The sequence below is a fragment of the Canis lupus genome, chromosome 15, assembly GCF_048164855.1.
Source record: "Canis lupus baileyi chromosome 15, mCanLup2.hap1, whole genome shotgun sequence".
Classification (NCBI taxonomy): Eukaryota; Metazoa; Chordata; class Mammalia; order Carnivora; family Canidae; genus Canis; species Canis lupus.
Window position 1 is genome coordinate 26,911,491 of NC_132852.1, and position 18,507 is coordinate 26,929,997.

The 18,507-nt window shown below is 36.9% G+C and overlaps 1 protein-coding gene across 1 annotated transcript in view; it reads left to right on the plus strand.

Moving 5' to 3' along the window:
• The window catches only part of TNKS (tankyrase), a 214,166-nt gene that overhangs the window by 181,802 nt on the left and 13,857 nt on the right, over positions 1 to 18,507 (plus strand). Inside the window, exons 21-26 of the mRNA XM_072776271.1 lie at positions 7,199 to 7,319; positions 8,492 to 8,589; positions 10,222 to 10,296; positions 11,202 to 11,307; positions 12,351 to 12,537; positions 15,219 to 15,375. Of these exons, the coding sequence (XP_072632372.1) occupies positions 7,199 to 7,319; positions 8,492 to 8,589; positions 10,222 to 10,296; positions 11,202 to 11,307; positions 12,351 to 12,537; positions 15,219 to 15,375 (744 nt within the window). The remainder of the gene's footprint in view (positions 1 to 7,198; positions 7,320 to 8,491; positions 8,590 to 10,221; positions 10,297 to 11,201; positions 11,308 to 12,350; positions 12,538 to 15,218; positions 15,376 to 18,507) is intronic.

The window sequence follows — 18,507 nt, forward strand, 5'->3', positions numbered from 1 at the left end:
AAAGGAATGTTTTCAAAATCTTTGTTTCCACAAAGTATTGGTGTTTATTCATCTCAATACATGCGACTAGACTCTATTTAAAAACAGTGACACAGAGCTCCCTGAGGGGAGCCTGCTTCTCCCTCTGCTTATGTCTCCGCCTCTGTGTGTCTCTCATGAATAAATAAAACCTTTAAAAATTAAAAAACAAAACAAAAAAACAGTGACACATTTTGATATTAGCTCTAAGCAAAATCCTCACAAAGCGATTGCTAAATTTGGAAAGCAGAGTAATTCTTGAACAAGTACACCTTTTTAAAATTGCCTCTTTATGAAGTTTCTGTTGTCAAGATGAGTCTAAAATAGCCACATACTCAAAATTTAGCCACATACTCATAGACCTATCCTATTTTCACATACATAAATGTGTATGAAGGTCTGAGTATGAAGTCATCATTAGGGCATTTATGAATTAAGACCCTTCTATTTGTCATCCTGTTTTTATAGAATAATGACTTTTTAACTTATTACTGATGATTTTTATGACCATGGTCAGTGATCACTATTGAATAATAATAAGTTCCCAAATTTAAATTGACTATTACTACTATATGTAGAATCTTAAAATGAGTAAGGTATTTAAAGTTATTTTCCCAGATCCTACTCTTTTAACATCCATGTGGGAAGATAAACTATTACATTTTGGGCAGGTGTAATAAAGTGCTTGTAATTTAATGTGTGCCCAAATCTGCCCCCATGTATAGTCTATTAATCTTATGTTTACCCTTCACCTGTTGGGCACAGAAATTTAATCTCTAGTCTATTCACGTACTCATTTCATAGGGCTGTTACAACAAATTAGCACAAACTTATTGGCTTAAACAACAGAAATTTATTCCCTCACAGTTCTGGAAGCCTCAAGTTGGAAATCGAATTGCTGGCATGACTACACTCTCATGCTTCTGCCAGCTTCCAGGCCCCTTTGGCTTATGGCCACATTACTGTAACTTCTGCTTCTGTTGTCACCTTGCCTTCTCTGTCTTCTGTTCTGTGTCTTTTATAAGGACACTTGCATTGGATTTAAGGCCTACCCGTGTAATCCAAGGTGATCCTCATTTCAAGATCCTTAATTACATATGCAAAGATCTAAGAAAGTTTTCCAGATCAGTCCTTCATAAATTCTAGGGATTAAAACATGGACATATCTTTGATATGGCCACCATTCAGCTCATCACAACATAATATAGCCCTTTGTATATTCTAAGACCTAATCAACTTATCATGGACTTACCCTTGCAACCACCCTCTCCTACAAATTTTCTCCTATTTTAGGATAAATATACCCTTTTCCAATTATTCTTTTTATGAACATAGTTTTTAAATTCCTCACTGGCCTCTTTGCCCCATTCTGTTTTCTTCATAGGCTCATAGTCCATTTGGAGTTCATTAAAACACCAGTTCTTTTTCATAGCAGTTACATTGTTAAGATTATCTGTCTTATCTTTTTTTAAGCTGAATTTCTTTATATTGCTTATTGTAGTTATGCTCTTATTGATCAAAACAGTCGAGCAGAAATAGCACTGGACTAAAAGACCTTGATTCTGATTATTTTCTCTCTCTGACTAGCTGTGTAACATTGGATAAGACTTTTAACCTATCACTTTCCTCAACTGTAAAACATAACTTCAAGTGTTCAGGTAGTTAAAATTCCTAGTCCTGCTGTTCTGTGCCAATTTTTGAAATACGCTTTAATGAAGCATCAGATGTGTCTTTGGTGGTAAGGGCTTTATAGACTTCTATAATAATCCATTTTTTCCTTTAGCTTCACCCACTATTGATTTACCCTCTGGTTTGGAGATTTCTTATGAGAATATCCTAAACAGTAAGAATGTTTTTCCCTCATTCCCTCCCTGAAGGTATGAAAGCTGTTGTAAATGCGTTATCTTCTGCTAAAACCAAAGGACATCCGTTAATATATCCCTTCTTCCCAAATCAAATCCACAATAACTGAAATTTCACACATCTTTGCTTATTAACCAATGACCTTAATTCACACAAATTGCTCCAATTGACTGTTGAAAATTTTTCAGAGGATTTCCATTTCTATTCTTTCAGTTTGTTTGCCACATTATTTTATGTTTTATTTTTTCTCTTTTACTTTATTCTCTCAGTAACTGATTTCCTGTGACATGGTTATCTCATTCTATTGATCGTAATAGTTTAATCATTTAGGCTTGAAGTTGGTGCTTTTGACAACTTCTCCTGTTTCAGTTTTATTGTTATCTTTTTTCACTGTACTTTTGTTCTGAGTAAATGGCTCCATCGATTTTCTTTTTGCCAGAATAATTTCTGTATCCTTTTTTTTATTAATATGTTGACTATTCCATTTAACGTATATTGCCCAGCACAGCTCCTTTCCTCCAGACAAATGATACTACTACCTTTTCTTGTATTGAACTGTGTTTGACTGTCTTCTGGCCCAGTTGTCAAGCAATCAGATTAATTTTTACTTTAACTGCAAGTGTTACTTGAGTAGCTTTTAGTTATAGAGTAATAAATTCTGTAACCCTTCCTATAATTTACCCATAGAATTTTCTCCCATTAACATTCTCTGTTAGGCTGTAAGTCCATGATTGCTGATGATCAAGATACTTGTGTAGTGAGGGAAGGAATGGGCATATACATTGTACTCATTTAATTCTTGTCTGTTTCTCCTAAGCCAGGGAGCTGTTCTGTATACTAAGTTGTATTGATACATAAGATTTAGTGCTCCTATTCCTACTCAAGGATACTCTTCTAGCAATGGAGTGGGGAATATAGTTATTTTATATCTAGTCTCAGGAAAATGCCCTTCAGAGCATCACAGCCTCACCCCTTCACAATTATTCTCTCAGTGATCTCTTAACTAATTCGACTTGTTGGCATATATATACTTCACCATACATACCTATGTCCTTTGTAATTCATTGAGTATAGTATGAGTGTCACTTTGGCCCTTCCTTTAAAATGTACCTTCCTGATTAGAACACTTTTTCTATGGGAAAGGCTGATTTGATTTTCACTGCAATTCCTAAACATAAAATGCTATGACTTTTTTGGACATATTTATGGACAACCTATATATTTTCATGAAAAGTGATCATATAAATTTTTACTTCAAAATCGAAAGACCAAGGAACAGACAGGTAACATTAATTGTGAACATGATTATAAAGTTAGTTCTAACAACTGCTACTCTAGCCTGCATCCTTTGAAGCCCAGGTGAAAGGAGCTTTTTCATTAAAACTCTTGGTTTTTCTCTCCCCATTTAAGTTCTACTTTTTCTCTCTATACCCCAAAGGAAATGAACAAATCTTAGAAACAAAAGGCAACTCTTCATGAAGTGACATTTGCTTTATATGTAAGATGACTTAGCTAATAGAGGAATAATCCTTATTTTAAAGATTATAATTTGATTTTTTAAATTAAAGTATAATTGACCTTACTGTTAGTTTCAGGAGTATATCATAGTGATTTTATATTTTTATACATTACAAAATTATCCCCACAATAAGTCTAGTTACAGCTATTACCATACAAAGTCATTACAATATTATCAACTATAGTCCCTACAGCATACATTCCATTCCCATGACTTATTTTATAACTGGAAGTTTGTACCTGTTAACCCTCTTCACCTATTTGCCCAACCCCTCAACCCCTACCTCCGCTAGTAACCAAGTTTGTTTCTTGTATCTATGAGTCTGTTTCTGTTTCCTGTTTTAGATCCAACACAGAAGTGAAATCATACAGTATTTGTCTTTGTCTGACTTACTTTGCATAATACCCTCTAGGTCCATCCATGTGGTTGTGAATGGCAATATTTCATTCTTTCTTTATGGCCGTGTATGTGGCACACACAACAGCACTTCTGTATCCATTCATCTGCCTGGGTTACTTCCATATCTTAGCCATTGTGAATAGTGCTGCAGTGAACACAGGGGCACATGTATCTCTCCGAATTGGTGTTATTGTTTTCTTCAGATAAATACCTAGAAGTGGAATTGCTGGATCCTGTGGCAGTTCTATTTTTAATTTTTGGAGGTCCTCCTGTACTGTTTTCCACAGTGACCGCTCCAGTCTGCATTCCCACCACCAGTGCGCAAGAGTTTCCCTTGTCCACATCCTCCCCAACGCTTGTAATTTTTTCCTTTTTGACAGTAGCCAATCTGACAGGCTTGAACAATTTGATTTTAATGTGTGCTAGATATAAATAACAAGCCCAAGAAGCTTATAATTTCATGATATAACTGTCATTTTTTAAGTGAACTAAAGATAATTTTCAAAAAAAAAAAAAAACTATTTCTAATAGCATAAAATGGCCGAATCATGAGCAACGTATCTAAAATCCACCTAACCTACTTCTAGCTATTTCCATTTCTTCTTTTGATACAATAATCTCATATTCACCAGTTTTCAGACTTTGGAATAATCTCTGTTCCCACCATTCTTTTTTTAAATTCCTTAACCATTTCCATTTACCAGGCCCTGTGTTCTCTCATTTTGAAATTGCTCTCTGATTCTCCCCTCCTACCCCATTCCATCTTTACCTTGTTCACACAGTCCCTTTCCCTTCCTAACCTGCCCTTCCAGGTGCTACCATTCTCCTCCTCAAATACAAGTTTGATTGTGTTACTCTGCTGAAAAGGCTCCCTAGGAGCTTTTGGATACTGTCTTAACTTGATGAATAAAGCCCAGTAAGATCTTCTTCAAGCCTGCTGTGCTGCCCATCTCTTCTGCTTTCCTCTCTGTTTCTTATACTTTCACCCTTTTAGACTTCAGTGCTGAGAGTCCCCCAAATGTTCTGTATTCTCTTAATTTTCCTTTTGCACATGCTGTTCCCTTTGTCTTAAACGCCCTTTCCTCCTTCCTCTACTTCTTAGCCAAGTTATTGCCTTCTTCTAAGAACCTTTCCTGACCCCCTTCCATCCTTCCCAGGCCCACCTACTGCCTTGACCAAGTAGGAACCTTCCTAAGAGTTCCCAGGGGGATTCCTCCAAAACATTTACCAATCTTTACCATATTTTGTGTTTATATTTTATCTCCTTGGTAGAAAAAATAGCATGAACTTTTGTGGTAGTACCTTGTTTGTTCCCTGACCCTGTTTCTTTACTACCAATTTGAATTATTTATGTTTCTGAGCTATAATGGGTAGTTTTAGAAAATATTTAACTAGTTACTTTTTTGGCAGGTATCGAGCATATAGAAGGTATTCATTAAATATACTGTGTATGAATATGAACCAAGTGAACAGTAATCTGAATTCCCTAGCTTACCATTTAAGGTTTTCCAGTGGCCACTGCCTGTTAAATATGGAGGAGACAGATCGGGTGCCATGGACTCAAAACAGCTAAATTTAGTGTTTTGTTATTTTAGTTTTCTTGTCAGCCCTTTAAAGAAATATAAGCAAGGGAAAGGCAGGTATGGCGATCCATGTCAGCTCTTCTGTATACGATTTTTAGGATTCCTTTGAGCCTCAGTTCCTCACGAAGACAACAGTAGTACTTCATGACAGATCGTGAGGATTCAATGAGATACTCATTTTATGAATGGAGCCATATAATCAACAATACATTAAACACTCTTTATAGAGAGTACACTATCCTTTGCTGGTCTGGTTTCTGCTTCTTCCAGATATACACTATATGAACAAATTCAGAAAAGCTTAAAGTTCCTTTGAATTGAAGCTACCACATCGATACGAGATCCTGTTTTTACATCAACCTTATTTGAACCAAAGTTTAGAAGGAAAAAACTGGGGCATCAATAATGTCGGAAACCCTGGGCATGGCTTCCTAAGTATATTCAGTTACATGCAGCTAAAAATGTACAGGATCCTATTATGTTGTGAACTATTCTGTCTCAAAGATGTATATTTCAGAACCAGTTCTTTTTAAAAGCTCTGCTCAAAATTTCCTCTTGGTTATTGGAAGTGAATTGCCCATTTTGTACGATGGAGCGATTATTTCTTAAATGGCCCCTTAGGAGCAATATAGTAAATTATTTTCAAAAAGTGAGTGATGTATGCTTGCTGCACCGAGAAGATCAGACCCATTACATAATATTTCATTCTGGCAATAAAAATCACAACTCCAGGCCTAATTTGTCGGGTTGTTTTCTTTTTTAATGTTACGTGCAAGTAAAAAGATATAAAGAACATTATAATTATAGATAGATAAAACATCTCTCATTTGAGTTAGAAAAAAGGCTGTCTATAAAAGGATTTCTCAGTTTTCCAAGGAAAGAGAAAACTAAAGACTCTTCTTATAAAGTAGTATTTGCATTGTCACAGGTCCAGCTTCTTCTGAGCTAGAAAATTGTATGGTCAAGCCCCTGTAGAAATGTGGCGGCCAAAGATTTCATCCTGTGCGTCCAGAACTCTGCCACTAGGTGGTGGTAGAGTCACGGTTACATTTAGTCAACAAAGGAGATGGGTGATTTTGAGTCCTGGTGGTAGCCAATTAACCACCTCCATTCACGGAGATAAATAACCAGAAATTATAAACGACTATTTTTACAACAATAGAATGTGTGTTAGGCTTCAGGAACTGTTAAATCTAGGAATTTACAAGAGAATTTAAAAACCGTCCTCTCTTTTCCGAGTTGGAATTTTTTATACAGCTTCTCTATAAAGTTGTCAGTCATTGAACTCACCACTTTCAAAGGCAGCCTTTTCCATGCATGACTATTTCTTAGCACTACGGAGTTCTTCTTTATCTTGATCTAACCCCTACTTATCTCAAACTGCTTACTCCTTTTGCCACATTCTGTTTCATTGTGCTAAGCCCCTCTCTCTTTCCCCTACCATTCTTCTCTGCTACCTGCTGGGTACTGGGATCTGGTACTTCCCCATTTTCAAGCTTCTGGTTATTCACTCTTGTATCTTGAGGCAAGCAAAAGGTGGTGGAATTAAATAATCAAAAGGAAATAGAGCAGTGTTCATTTTGTATTTTTATAGCATTGTTTCTTCCACTAATTAATTCACTATTGACTAGAAACAGTATTTCAAGTGAGTAAAAAGCTGATAAAATCATCAAGACAACTTTAAGATTATAAATTCATGGTTAAAAGGAGACAAAAGAAATTTGCCAATTGGGATGGATATTATAGCATTGAAGACAAATGGAAGAACTTAGGAACTGTTAAAGATTTAGCAATTAATTTTGTTCCATTTTTTCAGATTACACTAGATGTACTGGCTGATATGGGCCATGAGGAGTTGAAAGAAATAGGCATCAATGCATATGGACATCGCCATAAATTAATCAAAGGAGTAGAAAGACTATTAGGTGGACAACAAGGTAAGCTATTTGGGGGAAAAAAATAAATTTCAGAAATTAGTGAGACAAGTAAGTTGTCAGGACTGACATTAGAGCTCAAGTTGTTTGAACCCAGAGCTCATAGGCTTAGCTGGTGTAGCACTTCCTGCCTGCCCCCACCCCTCACCCGATACTTTATACGGTGAATCTCTGGAATCTACACTTCTGTCCTTTCCCACTGCTGTCAAATCCAGTATAGGTCACCTAAGCCAGGCCACTGCCATCTCTCCCCTGGACTGTCACAACCCATCTAACAACCTCCAGCTTATCTCCGAGCCTCACCTTTGCCTCTCCTCCTCCCCCACCCCCATTCCTGCCCTGCACTGCGCACAGAAGACTCTTTGAAATGACTCTATGATCATATCACTCCATTGCTTAAAGCCTTTCAATAGAATCCTGTTGCTTTTAGGATAAAATCAGACATTTGTAACATGGCTTTTCATAATCTGACCTCTCTCTGACCTCATCCTGAACCTTTCTCTGCCGCCACAACTGGCAGCTCAGCCTTTTTTCCACTGTACTTTGCTGTTACAAGCCTGCTATCTTTCCCCCTTGTCAGCCTCCATGTTTATCATTTCTGTGTTCGCTAGAAGTGCTTTCATGATGGGAAAGCAAAGGGAGAGAAAGGGGAAAACTTGAATTAGTCTCTGCAGAGCCAATGAAATTGTGAGAGTGACATGAAACTACATGTTAGCAGCTTTTGAGCTTAAGGCTTGCTTATTTATCTGCATTTAATTAACAAATGCAATGAAATTAACAAGAATAATCTATTTTAAACTTACGAGTGACCATTTCAAGCCATCTCACAGAATTTTTATAGGCTAATTCTTAGACCTGACTACATTGTGATTACAGTGTGTTTCTCTTTGATATCAGACATAGCTTCATGTATATTTGTGATTGAATTCAGTTCAACAAAAAATGTTGAGCCCTGCTGGGGAACTCTGTAAGAATAGATAAAATTAATCCCCAAATGCCCTCTCCATTACTTCTCTTGTCTTTGGATGTACTTGTTCAGTATAACCTTATATATTAGGGTCACATTGCAGATAATTTGACTTGTTCCAAAATATCAATTATTTATAACAAAGTTTTCCTAAAAACTGAGCCGGAGTAGTGTGGACTTTAATATTATTAATTTTTCTTTCCTACAGGTACCAATCCTTATTTGACTTTTCACTGTGTTAATCAGGGAACTATTTTGCTGGATCTTGCTCCAGAAGATAAGGAATATCAGTCAGTAGAAGAAGAGGTAATGTACATTGAAATTTTTAATTCTGATGAGATGAGCACTGGGTATTATATTATATATTGGCAAATTGAATTTAAATAACATTTTAAAAAATAAATTAATTATAAATCCAAAAAAAATTTTTTTTAATTCTTTTTTCCTGAAATCTGTTGTTAAGCCTGTTTTTTTTTTCAAAAGAGGTAAACTTGTCTTACAATGACTTAGGGTCAGTCACCTATCTGTTATTCTAACTCCCTTAGACATTGTGGTAGCATATTGCCCAAATTCAGATAGGACTATGAATTAGGACTGTGCCACAGTGTTTTCATATCAGAAACCTAGGGTTTCCAATGGATAGGCCACAGGTGTCTTTTCATCCTGGAAACTTTCTTGAAACTATACAAGTAGGAATCTTATTAGAACTATTTTCTAATGTAGTTAAAATGCTACCAAAGAATGACAGGGAGTGAGCATCTTGCCTCACAAAAAGCAAATACCTTCTTGTTTTTATTTTCATGCAGTTATAACATGTGACTATGAAATAATATGCCTAATTTTCCTGTTTCTTTCTGAAATCTGCCTCATAACCCAAGTCACCTTTCATGTCTTCAGTCACTGTTAAAGCACTGTAGTAAGGCTGATGGATGACCCTCCTGCCAGACAGACACCATAGAAATTCCCTTCCTCCTGCTGGCTCCGGCTTCATTTCTTAAGCAGAATAAACAAAGTGCCTGATGGCATTACCACAATAAATAAGCTGCCTAACTAATTCCATTATTTTGCAGAGAAAGGCCTGCCTGCCTCTTTTTGTTTATTTTCTGCCTTTTAATTAGAACTCACATTATTCTCATCCTGGGAAGTCAGGACCATTATCTTGGGGTAGCTTTTCAGCTCTTGCCTGGCCAGTCTGTCAGGGAAGTATCTCATCTTCTAGTGGCTTACTGCCTAATCATTCTCTTAGTGATTAGCAAATTTGGATGATAATGCCCAAAATGTGATGAATAACTTCATAAATAGAGCAGTAAGATAGAGAACTCTTTTGAGTCAATTCTGTGAGAAACTTGGGTCTTCAAAAAATTTTACCATTGCATAATTCTTTTGAATTTGGAGAACAGATGAAGAATGAGTACTGCTCATAAGAAAGTGTTTCCACTTAGTTATGTGTCATATCCAACTTCACATGGTCTGCAGATACTTATTGAGATCCTGAATTGAAGAGCTAATATTTCACTGAGGGAACAGAAATTTATTGATTTATAAAAATTCTTTGTGTTTTTTGAGCATTTGTTTAGTGAGTATTCATCAAACGTGAGGAGTTGTAAGTTTGACTTAATTTGTATTGCTTCTCATTATCAATAACAAAATAGTAATGTAGATGAATTACTGTGATGTTTTATTTCTGTGTCTCCCCGTTGTGTTTACAAGAAAATCTTTCAAAGCTTTTACTAGAAAATAAAATGCAGAAAAATATTTATGTCATGACTATTTATTTTCTTATCAGAGATACCCACTAAACTTTGCTGAACAATTTATATAGTCAACTTCTATTTATTAGTGCTGAGTCTGAGACTCATCAGTAAAACATTATAACAGAAGTGAATGTCTTTAGAATTACATACTGGCATATTTTCTGAAAATTATTTTGTTCTATAGATGCAAAGTACAATTCGAGAACACAGAGATGGTGGTAATGCGGGTGGCATCTTCAACAGATACAATGTCATTCGAGTAAGTTTTTAAAAGTTTAGGGTGAAAATTGGATTGCAAAGCTTGCCTGAAAAAAATATAGACAATGATAAATTTGCTCTGAACATCATATTTTTAAACTGTTGAGATAATCAACCATCTGTTGCCTGGCAGTCAGGTGTCCCTTTCCTCTAACCCTTCCAGACCATACTTCACCTGAAACAGAGACTGGGTGGAAACAAAAAAGCTACAGACAGAGGGCTAGATCCGCTGGGGTTGGTGGTACAGATACAGTGATGAGACCTAGCTCACCCACAGATTTAGACCAGAGCTGACAGTAATCTTTATCACCACTTCCGAGTAGCATTGAGGGCCTGGATTTTCAATCTGAGTCAGTGATTATATCAGAATGTACATATCTCTTAATCTCAGTATTTTAATTTATAATATGGGGTAGATCTGTTTTTTTTAAAGGAGTATCATAAAGATGAATAAAATACGTTGAAAACTAGATTAACCCTTGGAAGTTATACCAGTGCCCATCAGAATTCCCTGGAGAGCTCTTAGAGTGCTTTTAAGAGAATGCAGCTTTATAGGCCTCTGTATCCTAACACTCATCAGGTCTGGGAGGAGTCTAGGAACAGCTTTCTCTTTTCTTTAATTACTCAAGTTATTTTGAGATACAACCAGATCTTGTGCAGAATAACAAAAGCCATAACTGAAAATGTTGTCACTAAAAGCCAGAATGTTAAGTTAGTTACACTGCCCTGGCAACTTTATCACTTTTAAATAATGTTTTAAGCAAACAAAACAAAAACTAAGAATTTAACCTTTCTGAAAGAAAACATACTTTTCATTTTATTCTTTACATACTTTTCATTTTAAATTATAAACTGCCAATTAACATTTATGTCACTAATTTGCTTCTTTCTTCCTTATCCTTAAAGATTCAAAAAGTTGTCAACAAGAAGTTGAGGGAACGATTCTGCCACAGACAAAAGGAAGTGTCTGAGGAGAATCACAACCATCACAACGAACGCATGTTATTTCACGGTGAGTGTCACGGCCATCATTATCTCTCAGGCTTTCGCAAATTTCAATAAAGTGAAAAGCCTATCTTGACTGTACTAGTGTTGTGCTAAAAATGGTTTAATTTTTTTTTTTTTTAATTGTGTGTTGGTTCCAGTTTGCTAATGCATTGCGTGTTAGTACAGGCTCTCCAGGGCATGCAGAATGAAAAGAACTTATCTGGAATGGTTTCAGAACTTGTATTGCAAGTTGAGCCATCTAGATAGTGAAATATTTTTATTGTAGTTTAGCATAATTGTTTCAGTTTATCAGGATATCTGTTTTGTGTAAAGTAAGATTGAGTGTAAAATCTCTATTTTTAAAGTACTTTGCTATCTTTTTTTCCTCCTTTTTTTTTTTTAGGGGGATGGTGGAAGTAGAGGTGGAGGGGCAGAGGGATAGAGAGACTCTTAAGCAGGCTCCACACCTATCATATAGCTTGACACAGGGCTTAATCTCACAATCCTGAGATCATGACCTGAGCCAAAATCAAGAGCCGGATACTTAACTGAATTGGCCACCCAGGTTCCCCTCACTATACTTTGCTATCTAAAATTTCATGCCGGGGATCCCTGGGTGGCTCAGCAGTTTGGCGCCTGCCTTTGGCCCAGGGCGCGATCCTGGAGTCCCAGGATCGAGTCCCATGTCAGGCTCCCGGCATAGAGTCTGCTTCTCCCTCCTCCTGTGTCTCTGCCTCTCTCTCTCTCTCTCTCTGTCTATCATAAATAAATAAATAAATCTTAAAACAAAACAAAACAAAACCAAACACCTTCTTTAAAAAATAAAATAAAATAAAATAAAATCTCATGCCATCTGCAAAATCCATATTGCATTCTTGCTTGGCGAACACTGGGTCTGTGCTAAGATTCTAGTACAAGATAATAGTTTATGTATGGTGGACCATCATACAACTTCATTTTTATATTATTAATAACTTAATATTAACCTGCCAAGTGCAAATAGTTTGCAGTTAATTGAGGTTCTAGAGAAGTATTCAAAAACGGATCTTATTATGTTTCTACTTTTAGGTTCTCCTTTCATTAATGCCATTATTCATAAAGGGTTTGATGAGCGACATGCATATATAGGAGGAATGTTTGGTGCCGGGATTTATTTTGCTGAAAATTCCTCCAAAAGCAACCAATATGTTTATGGGATTGGAGGAGGAACAGGCTGCCCCACACATAAAGATCGGTCATGTTACATATGTCACAGGTGAGCATCTTGCCTTTTGTGATTTATCTCCTCAGATCATGAATCAAATTAGTTTCTCAGGCTCTGTAGAAGTCACAGGTTATCCTCAGTGTTACTCATAATGAGTCACACAGGTTTGGGATTGGATAGGAATAGTTGATCAGCCTCTGCCCTAAAGGAGAAGTGACAACAGAGCTAATAGCAGTGCTAGTAAAAACCAAATACATGTCAGCCATTCATAGATTATGATGAAACTCCCTCCATCTTGACTTTCTCCCTCAGCTTCTCTTGCCTTGCTTCAGATTCAGGAAAAAAAAAAAAAGGTTGACAATTATTTCTGTTGAAGAATCTCTAGCTTGAGACACATTTGAACTAAGACACACAATTTCTATAAACAAATTGAATCTTTAATTTGCTTCTGATGTTGCTAGCAGTGCTTTAAGGCAGGATATATAATTAGCCTTGAAAAGTCCAATTTCAGGATATTAACTTTGGACTTAATAGTAAGCAAATGAGTATTAGGTTTTTAAATAGAATTTTAAAATTCCAAGAGAATAATGGTATATTTTCTCTGAAGTCAGTGAAAAAAATACCATTCTCTTCCCAGCCATTGGAAAAAATACAAAAGAATTGTACATCAAAGATTGCAGTCAATTGTATTTTTCTTTAAATTAGCCAGACGGAAAATCAGGTTACTTAGAGATCTTGTAATTCAGAGGAAACCTCAGTAAGACCCAGATAACCTTGAAATTCATTATAGTTGTTGACCATAAAACTTCCTGCTCTACATTACTTTATGAAAAACTTACTACCATCAGCAATTCTATATTGGGTGCGGTATGTCCAGAAGGAATGTTCTTTCTATTAAGGCTGCTGTGGTTAATGACACACAAAAGTTTTGCAGGTTACATATCCTGCAAAAACTCTTTGTCGCTGCAAACCTATCCTAAATAAGCAATACAAGTGAACGTAGGTGAAGATTAACAATTGCCCACTACATTTAGACATAAAAGTTTAGGTCTTAGCCAGGATTTCCTAGGAAGCAGAGCCTGAAGCAAAAGCTTATGTACTAGTGCCTTTTTGGCAAGTGCAGTGTCACAGAAGCAGGAATGGGGGCACAAAAAGAAGTGAGGTGGAGAAAGAAGCAGAGCAAAGACTGAGGTGCATCAGTGAGTTGGCCTATTTCACAAGTGCAGTAGGTTGCTCAGTCCATGAGACAACTTCAGAGAGGCTGTGTGAACGACTGCATCTCAGAGTAGTACATCATGGGAAACCAGAGCAGAATTTACCTGCTAGCTCCTGTCTGGCACTGGTCACCATTTGCCCCACAGGGCATTAGTATCTTGCCACTTGGGGCTGCTGCATCTGCAGAATGCAGCACAATACACAAGGCTAGCCAGTGAGCAAGGAGAAGCCAGTACTCTCCACCTGCCTGCCTGCAGCGCACAGCTTCATGGGCCAGCCCTGCATCTTATCTCCCTGTCTCCAAGCAACATGGAAGTTTGGGGGCAGAAAGCAGAAGGCAGGAGGCAACAGCCTGTCAGATTAAACTCTGTGTGACATATGGACTTGGAGTAGCCATTGCCGTGGGCCCAGTGGGCTGAGCGGGCAGGTCCAGTGACACTGTGGTGCTGTCATAATATGGAGACGGAGCTCAGACATCTCCCTCTAATGTAGATTAATTGGGGTGCCTGGGTAGCTCGATCAGTTAAGCATCCGACTCTTGATTTCCGCTTACGTCATGATCTTAGGGTCATGAGATCGAGCCCCATGTTGGGCTCCGGGCTGAGCGTGGAGCCTGCTTGAGCTTCTCTACTCCTCCCCATCTCCCACCACTTACTCACATGTGTGCGCCCTCTCTCTGCCTCTCTCTCTTCTGGGACCTATAGAGGAATGCAGCTGATACCAACCCAGCACCCAGGGCCATCAGTAACGTCATGCTAAAAAAGCCAGCCCAGGCAGGACCCAATTATACTGGGACTGGTACAATTTTAACTCAAAATAATACCTCTGATAATGCAAAGATCATACTGTATTACTAAAAACAAACTATTTGACTGAATAATAACTATTTTACACATTTAACAGTATGATCGATGTCACTGAGTAGTTAAAATGTTTGTAGTTTATATTAAAGGTTTGCAAACTTTTATTTTAAAGGGCCTCATAATAAATATTTCAGGCTTTGCAGGCCATATGATCTCTGTCACAGTGACTGGCTCTGCCTTTGTAGTGCAGAAGTAGCCACAGAGGGCATGTAAATGAATGTGTGGCTATGTTACAATAAAATATTATTTATAAAAAATAAAATATTATTTACAAAAACAAGAGTAAACCCTATCTTGATTTCATATGCTCCTGCCATCTGTGTATTTGCTTCAGTCTCCTCCCGTTCATCCTCACAAGAACTCACTTTGTGCTAGTATTTCTCTTTTCCCTCTAGTCAAAACTTGCCAGGTATTTTCTGTCATTGATTTGGTAACTACACCAAAACTACTTTAGATTAACTATTGAGCCTGTTTATGGTAAATCAGGATATCAAATCCCATCCCATCCCATCCCATCCCTAGTCAAATTTAAAAGGGACATTTTAAATAGCTTGCCTTCTATTAAATATTTTTTGGAAATCAACAAACCTAACCATTCTATCACTCTAAGATTTAATGCTTCCTTCAAAAGCATTGCTTCTGTTTTTTCTTTAGGCAAATGCTTTTCTGTAGAGTGACCCTTGGAAAATCCTTTCTGCAATTCAGCACCATGAAAATGGCTCATGCCCCTCCAGGACATCACTCAGTGATTGGGAGACCAAGTGTGAATGGGCTGGCATATGCTGAATATGTCATCTACAGAGGGGAGCAGGTATGGTACTCATCAAATAAGCATAACCGAGCTACTGAACATGTCAGTGCAGAGAGCAAAGAGCAGCTTCCATTTAATGAATTTTCTTTATGGATGTACTTTGTAACAGGCTGGTCACAGGAGTTGAATCTCTGTATTTCTGATCATGGGACTTAACGTGGAACAATAGCTTTTTGAGTTGTAAAGCTGCAGGACATTAAATTTCTGCCAACTGCTTGAGGTTCTAAAGTAAAATTATCAACAAGTGAGAAAACTTTCCATCATTTTTCAACCCAGTTCTTAACTCTGACAGTAGTCTGCTAAATGCTTATTGATTTATCTAAAAACTAAGATCAGTTTGTCTGAACTTAATTTAGTTTCAAATGGATACCTTAACTACTCTGACCGAGAAGAGGGGGGGAAGGAGAAAGCAGGAATTAACTAAGTACAAGTAATGTATGAAAACAATATTTTATTGTATGCCATCAGTCTTGGGCCAGGTAAAGTGTGGAGAAGCAGTAGGAATTACACACAAATCTTGAACTTCATTTAGTAGATGTGTTGATTGTGGTGGTCTGGGCAAAGCAATGAAACTCCTTTAGGTGTATTGTAGGTTTGAGCAAATGAGTAAATGTGTTGATGTTTGATTTGGAAGCTGGGATTCTCATGGTGGAAGAAGGGACGTACAGATAGGCAATGGAAGGATGGTAAGAATGTCTGTAGAGATGGACTGAAATTGGGGTTATCAATAGGAGCTCATCATTTCTAACATAAATATGTATGTTTAAGCACTTGTAAATACAGGTAGGTATAGGTATGTACGTAAGAGTATATGTAGACATGTGTATGCATATGAGCATATATTATATGTTTCTTAGCACTGTCTGCTGAAAGCAGGGAAATCCCAATAACAGTGATCACACCTAGACCAAATCTTGGTCTTTAATACCATTACCCACTGAAAGGAACCCAGGCTCTTTGGAGAAACAGCTAATTCCAGGGCTGAAGCAGAATGGGCACCAGGTGAGCTGGGAACATCCGAAAAATAATGAAGTATTCAAAAAAAGTGGTAGAGGCATGTCACAAGAACACACAGCCAGCAGGACCAGGGTTCCCACTGGCCAATTCTGGAACAGTTTGAATACGAAAATAAATATAGTAATAAATTTGAAACCCCACTGAAAAAAATAGGAATTCATGATTCTATACTGATAACAAATAGATAAATAAGTAAATAAATAAATTAAAGGGCAAGAAAGGCTTTTGTTTACAGTAGAAAGCCAAGGGCACATGAGAAGATGTGGAAGGAGTACTGGATTTGGAAAAATCATCATCTTGGGACCATTGTGACAATCATAAATGGAAGCTAAATCTAGGAGATAATTTTGATTTTTTTAAAAAAGGATATTTGCATGGTCTTATTAATGACAAAGGGGAAGAAAACAATATCTATATATTGGAGAAAGGGGGCCATGCCTTGACCAGATGATCAGAATTAACATGACCAATAAAGGACAGATAGACATGGAGTGTGCCTCAGATATGATATTCTGAGAAGGGCACATCATCATCTATGTAATATTCCAGCCAAAAGTGCATAACCTTGGTCTAATCAAAGTGAGAAGTGTTCTGTTTTTAAAAATGTGGGAAGACTGGCTTCTTCAAAAAAGTCAATATAATAAAAGAGAGAGAAAGGCTTTCAAAACTTTCCAGATTAGGGTAGCCCAGGTGGTTCAGTAGTTTAAGTGCCCCCTTCAGCCCAGGGTGTGATCCTGGAGACCTGGGATCGAGTCCCACATCTGCCTGCCCTGCATGGAGCCTGCTTCTCCTCTGCCTGTGTCTCTGCCTCTCTGTCTCTCACGAATAAATAAATAAAATCTTTAAAAAAAAAAAAAAAAACTTTCCAGATTAAATGAAACTCAGAAGACAGGACAACTAACTTAAGGTCCTGCCTCCCAGTTGGATCTGGTATCAGAAGAGAAACAACATTATTAAATCAACTGATAACATTGGAATATGAATGATAGGTACTATATTAGAGTATTATAGCAGCATAAAATTATAATATTGATTCTGTGCTTATGTAAAAGAATATCCCTATTCTTAGGAAATAAATACTGGCATTTTGGGGGATAAAGAACCATGATGATATATATAACGGTTACTCTCAAATGGTTCAAGAAAAATATGTGCCTGTGTCTGTCTCCCTAGTATAATATATGGAGGTAGGATGAAAGTGTACATGACAAAACAAAAGGGGTAAATAAAAGCTTAACAGTAGACGGATATAGGTAAAGAGTATACAGGTGTTGTGGGTACCATTATAATTTTTGCAACCTAACACATAATTTTGCCGTTGTTTCCAAATAAAGAGTTTAAAAACTGCCAAAGAACAAATTTGCTGAAAGTTTTGTTTTAATCAGAAACTTCAGACTTCTAGAACAAATGCTCTGTCTTTGATTCAGGAATTTCACTTTTAGAGATATGTATTTGGCATAATCAGTAATGACCACCAAAAAATCTTTTAAAAACCTATAAGGATGTTCATCACTGTCTTAATTACTATAATGGAAAATTTAAATAACCTAAATATTCAACAGAGAATGATCAAATAAGTATTAGTATATATATGCCTATGTGTTTTTAAAAATACATTTACATGGTACATGTTAAACACAGAATCAACCCAAACTTAAAAGCAGTTATCCCTGGGTATTGAGATTATAGGTTATTTCATTTTTCTTCACCAGACACTTTTCAAGATTTTGTAAGTTACCTGTGGCATGATCCCTGGATCCGGGATCAAGTCCCACATCAGGCTCCTTGCAGGGAGCCTGCTTCTCCCTCTGCCTGTGTCTCTGCCTCTCTCTCTCTCTCTTTCTCTCTCTCTGTGTGTCTCTCATGAGTAAATAAATAAAATCTTTAAAAAAAAAAGTTAGAAAAAAACCCAAAAATAATAATAGGTTTACATTTCTGATATTTGCTGAGCATTCAGTCATTTCCTAAGTAATTTGGCTTGATAACTTGATTAGGATCTCTTGCTAAAAGAATTTTAGAGAATGATGTGGTCTAAGTCTATCTGAAAGAAAAAAGTTCCTCCAAAATGAAATGCATGTAGTATTTGTTTTACTTCAGGGGAGCACCCTTATTCTT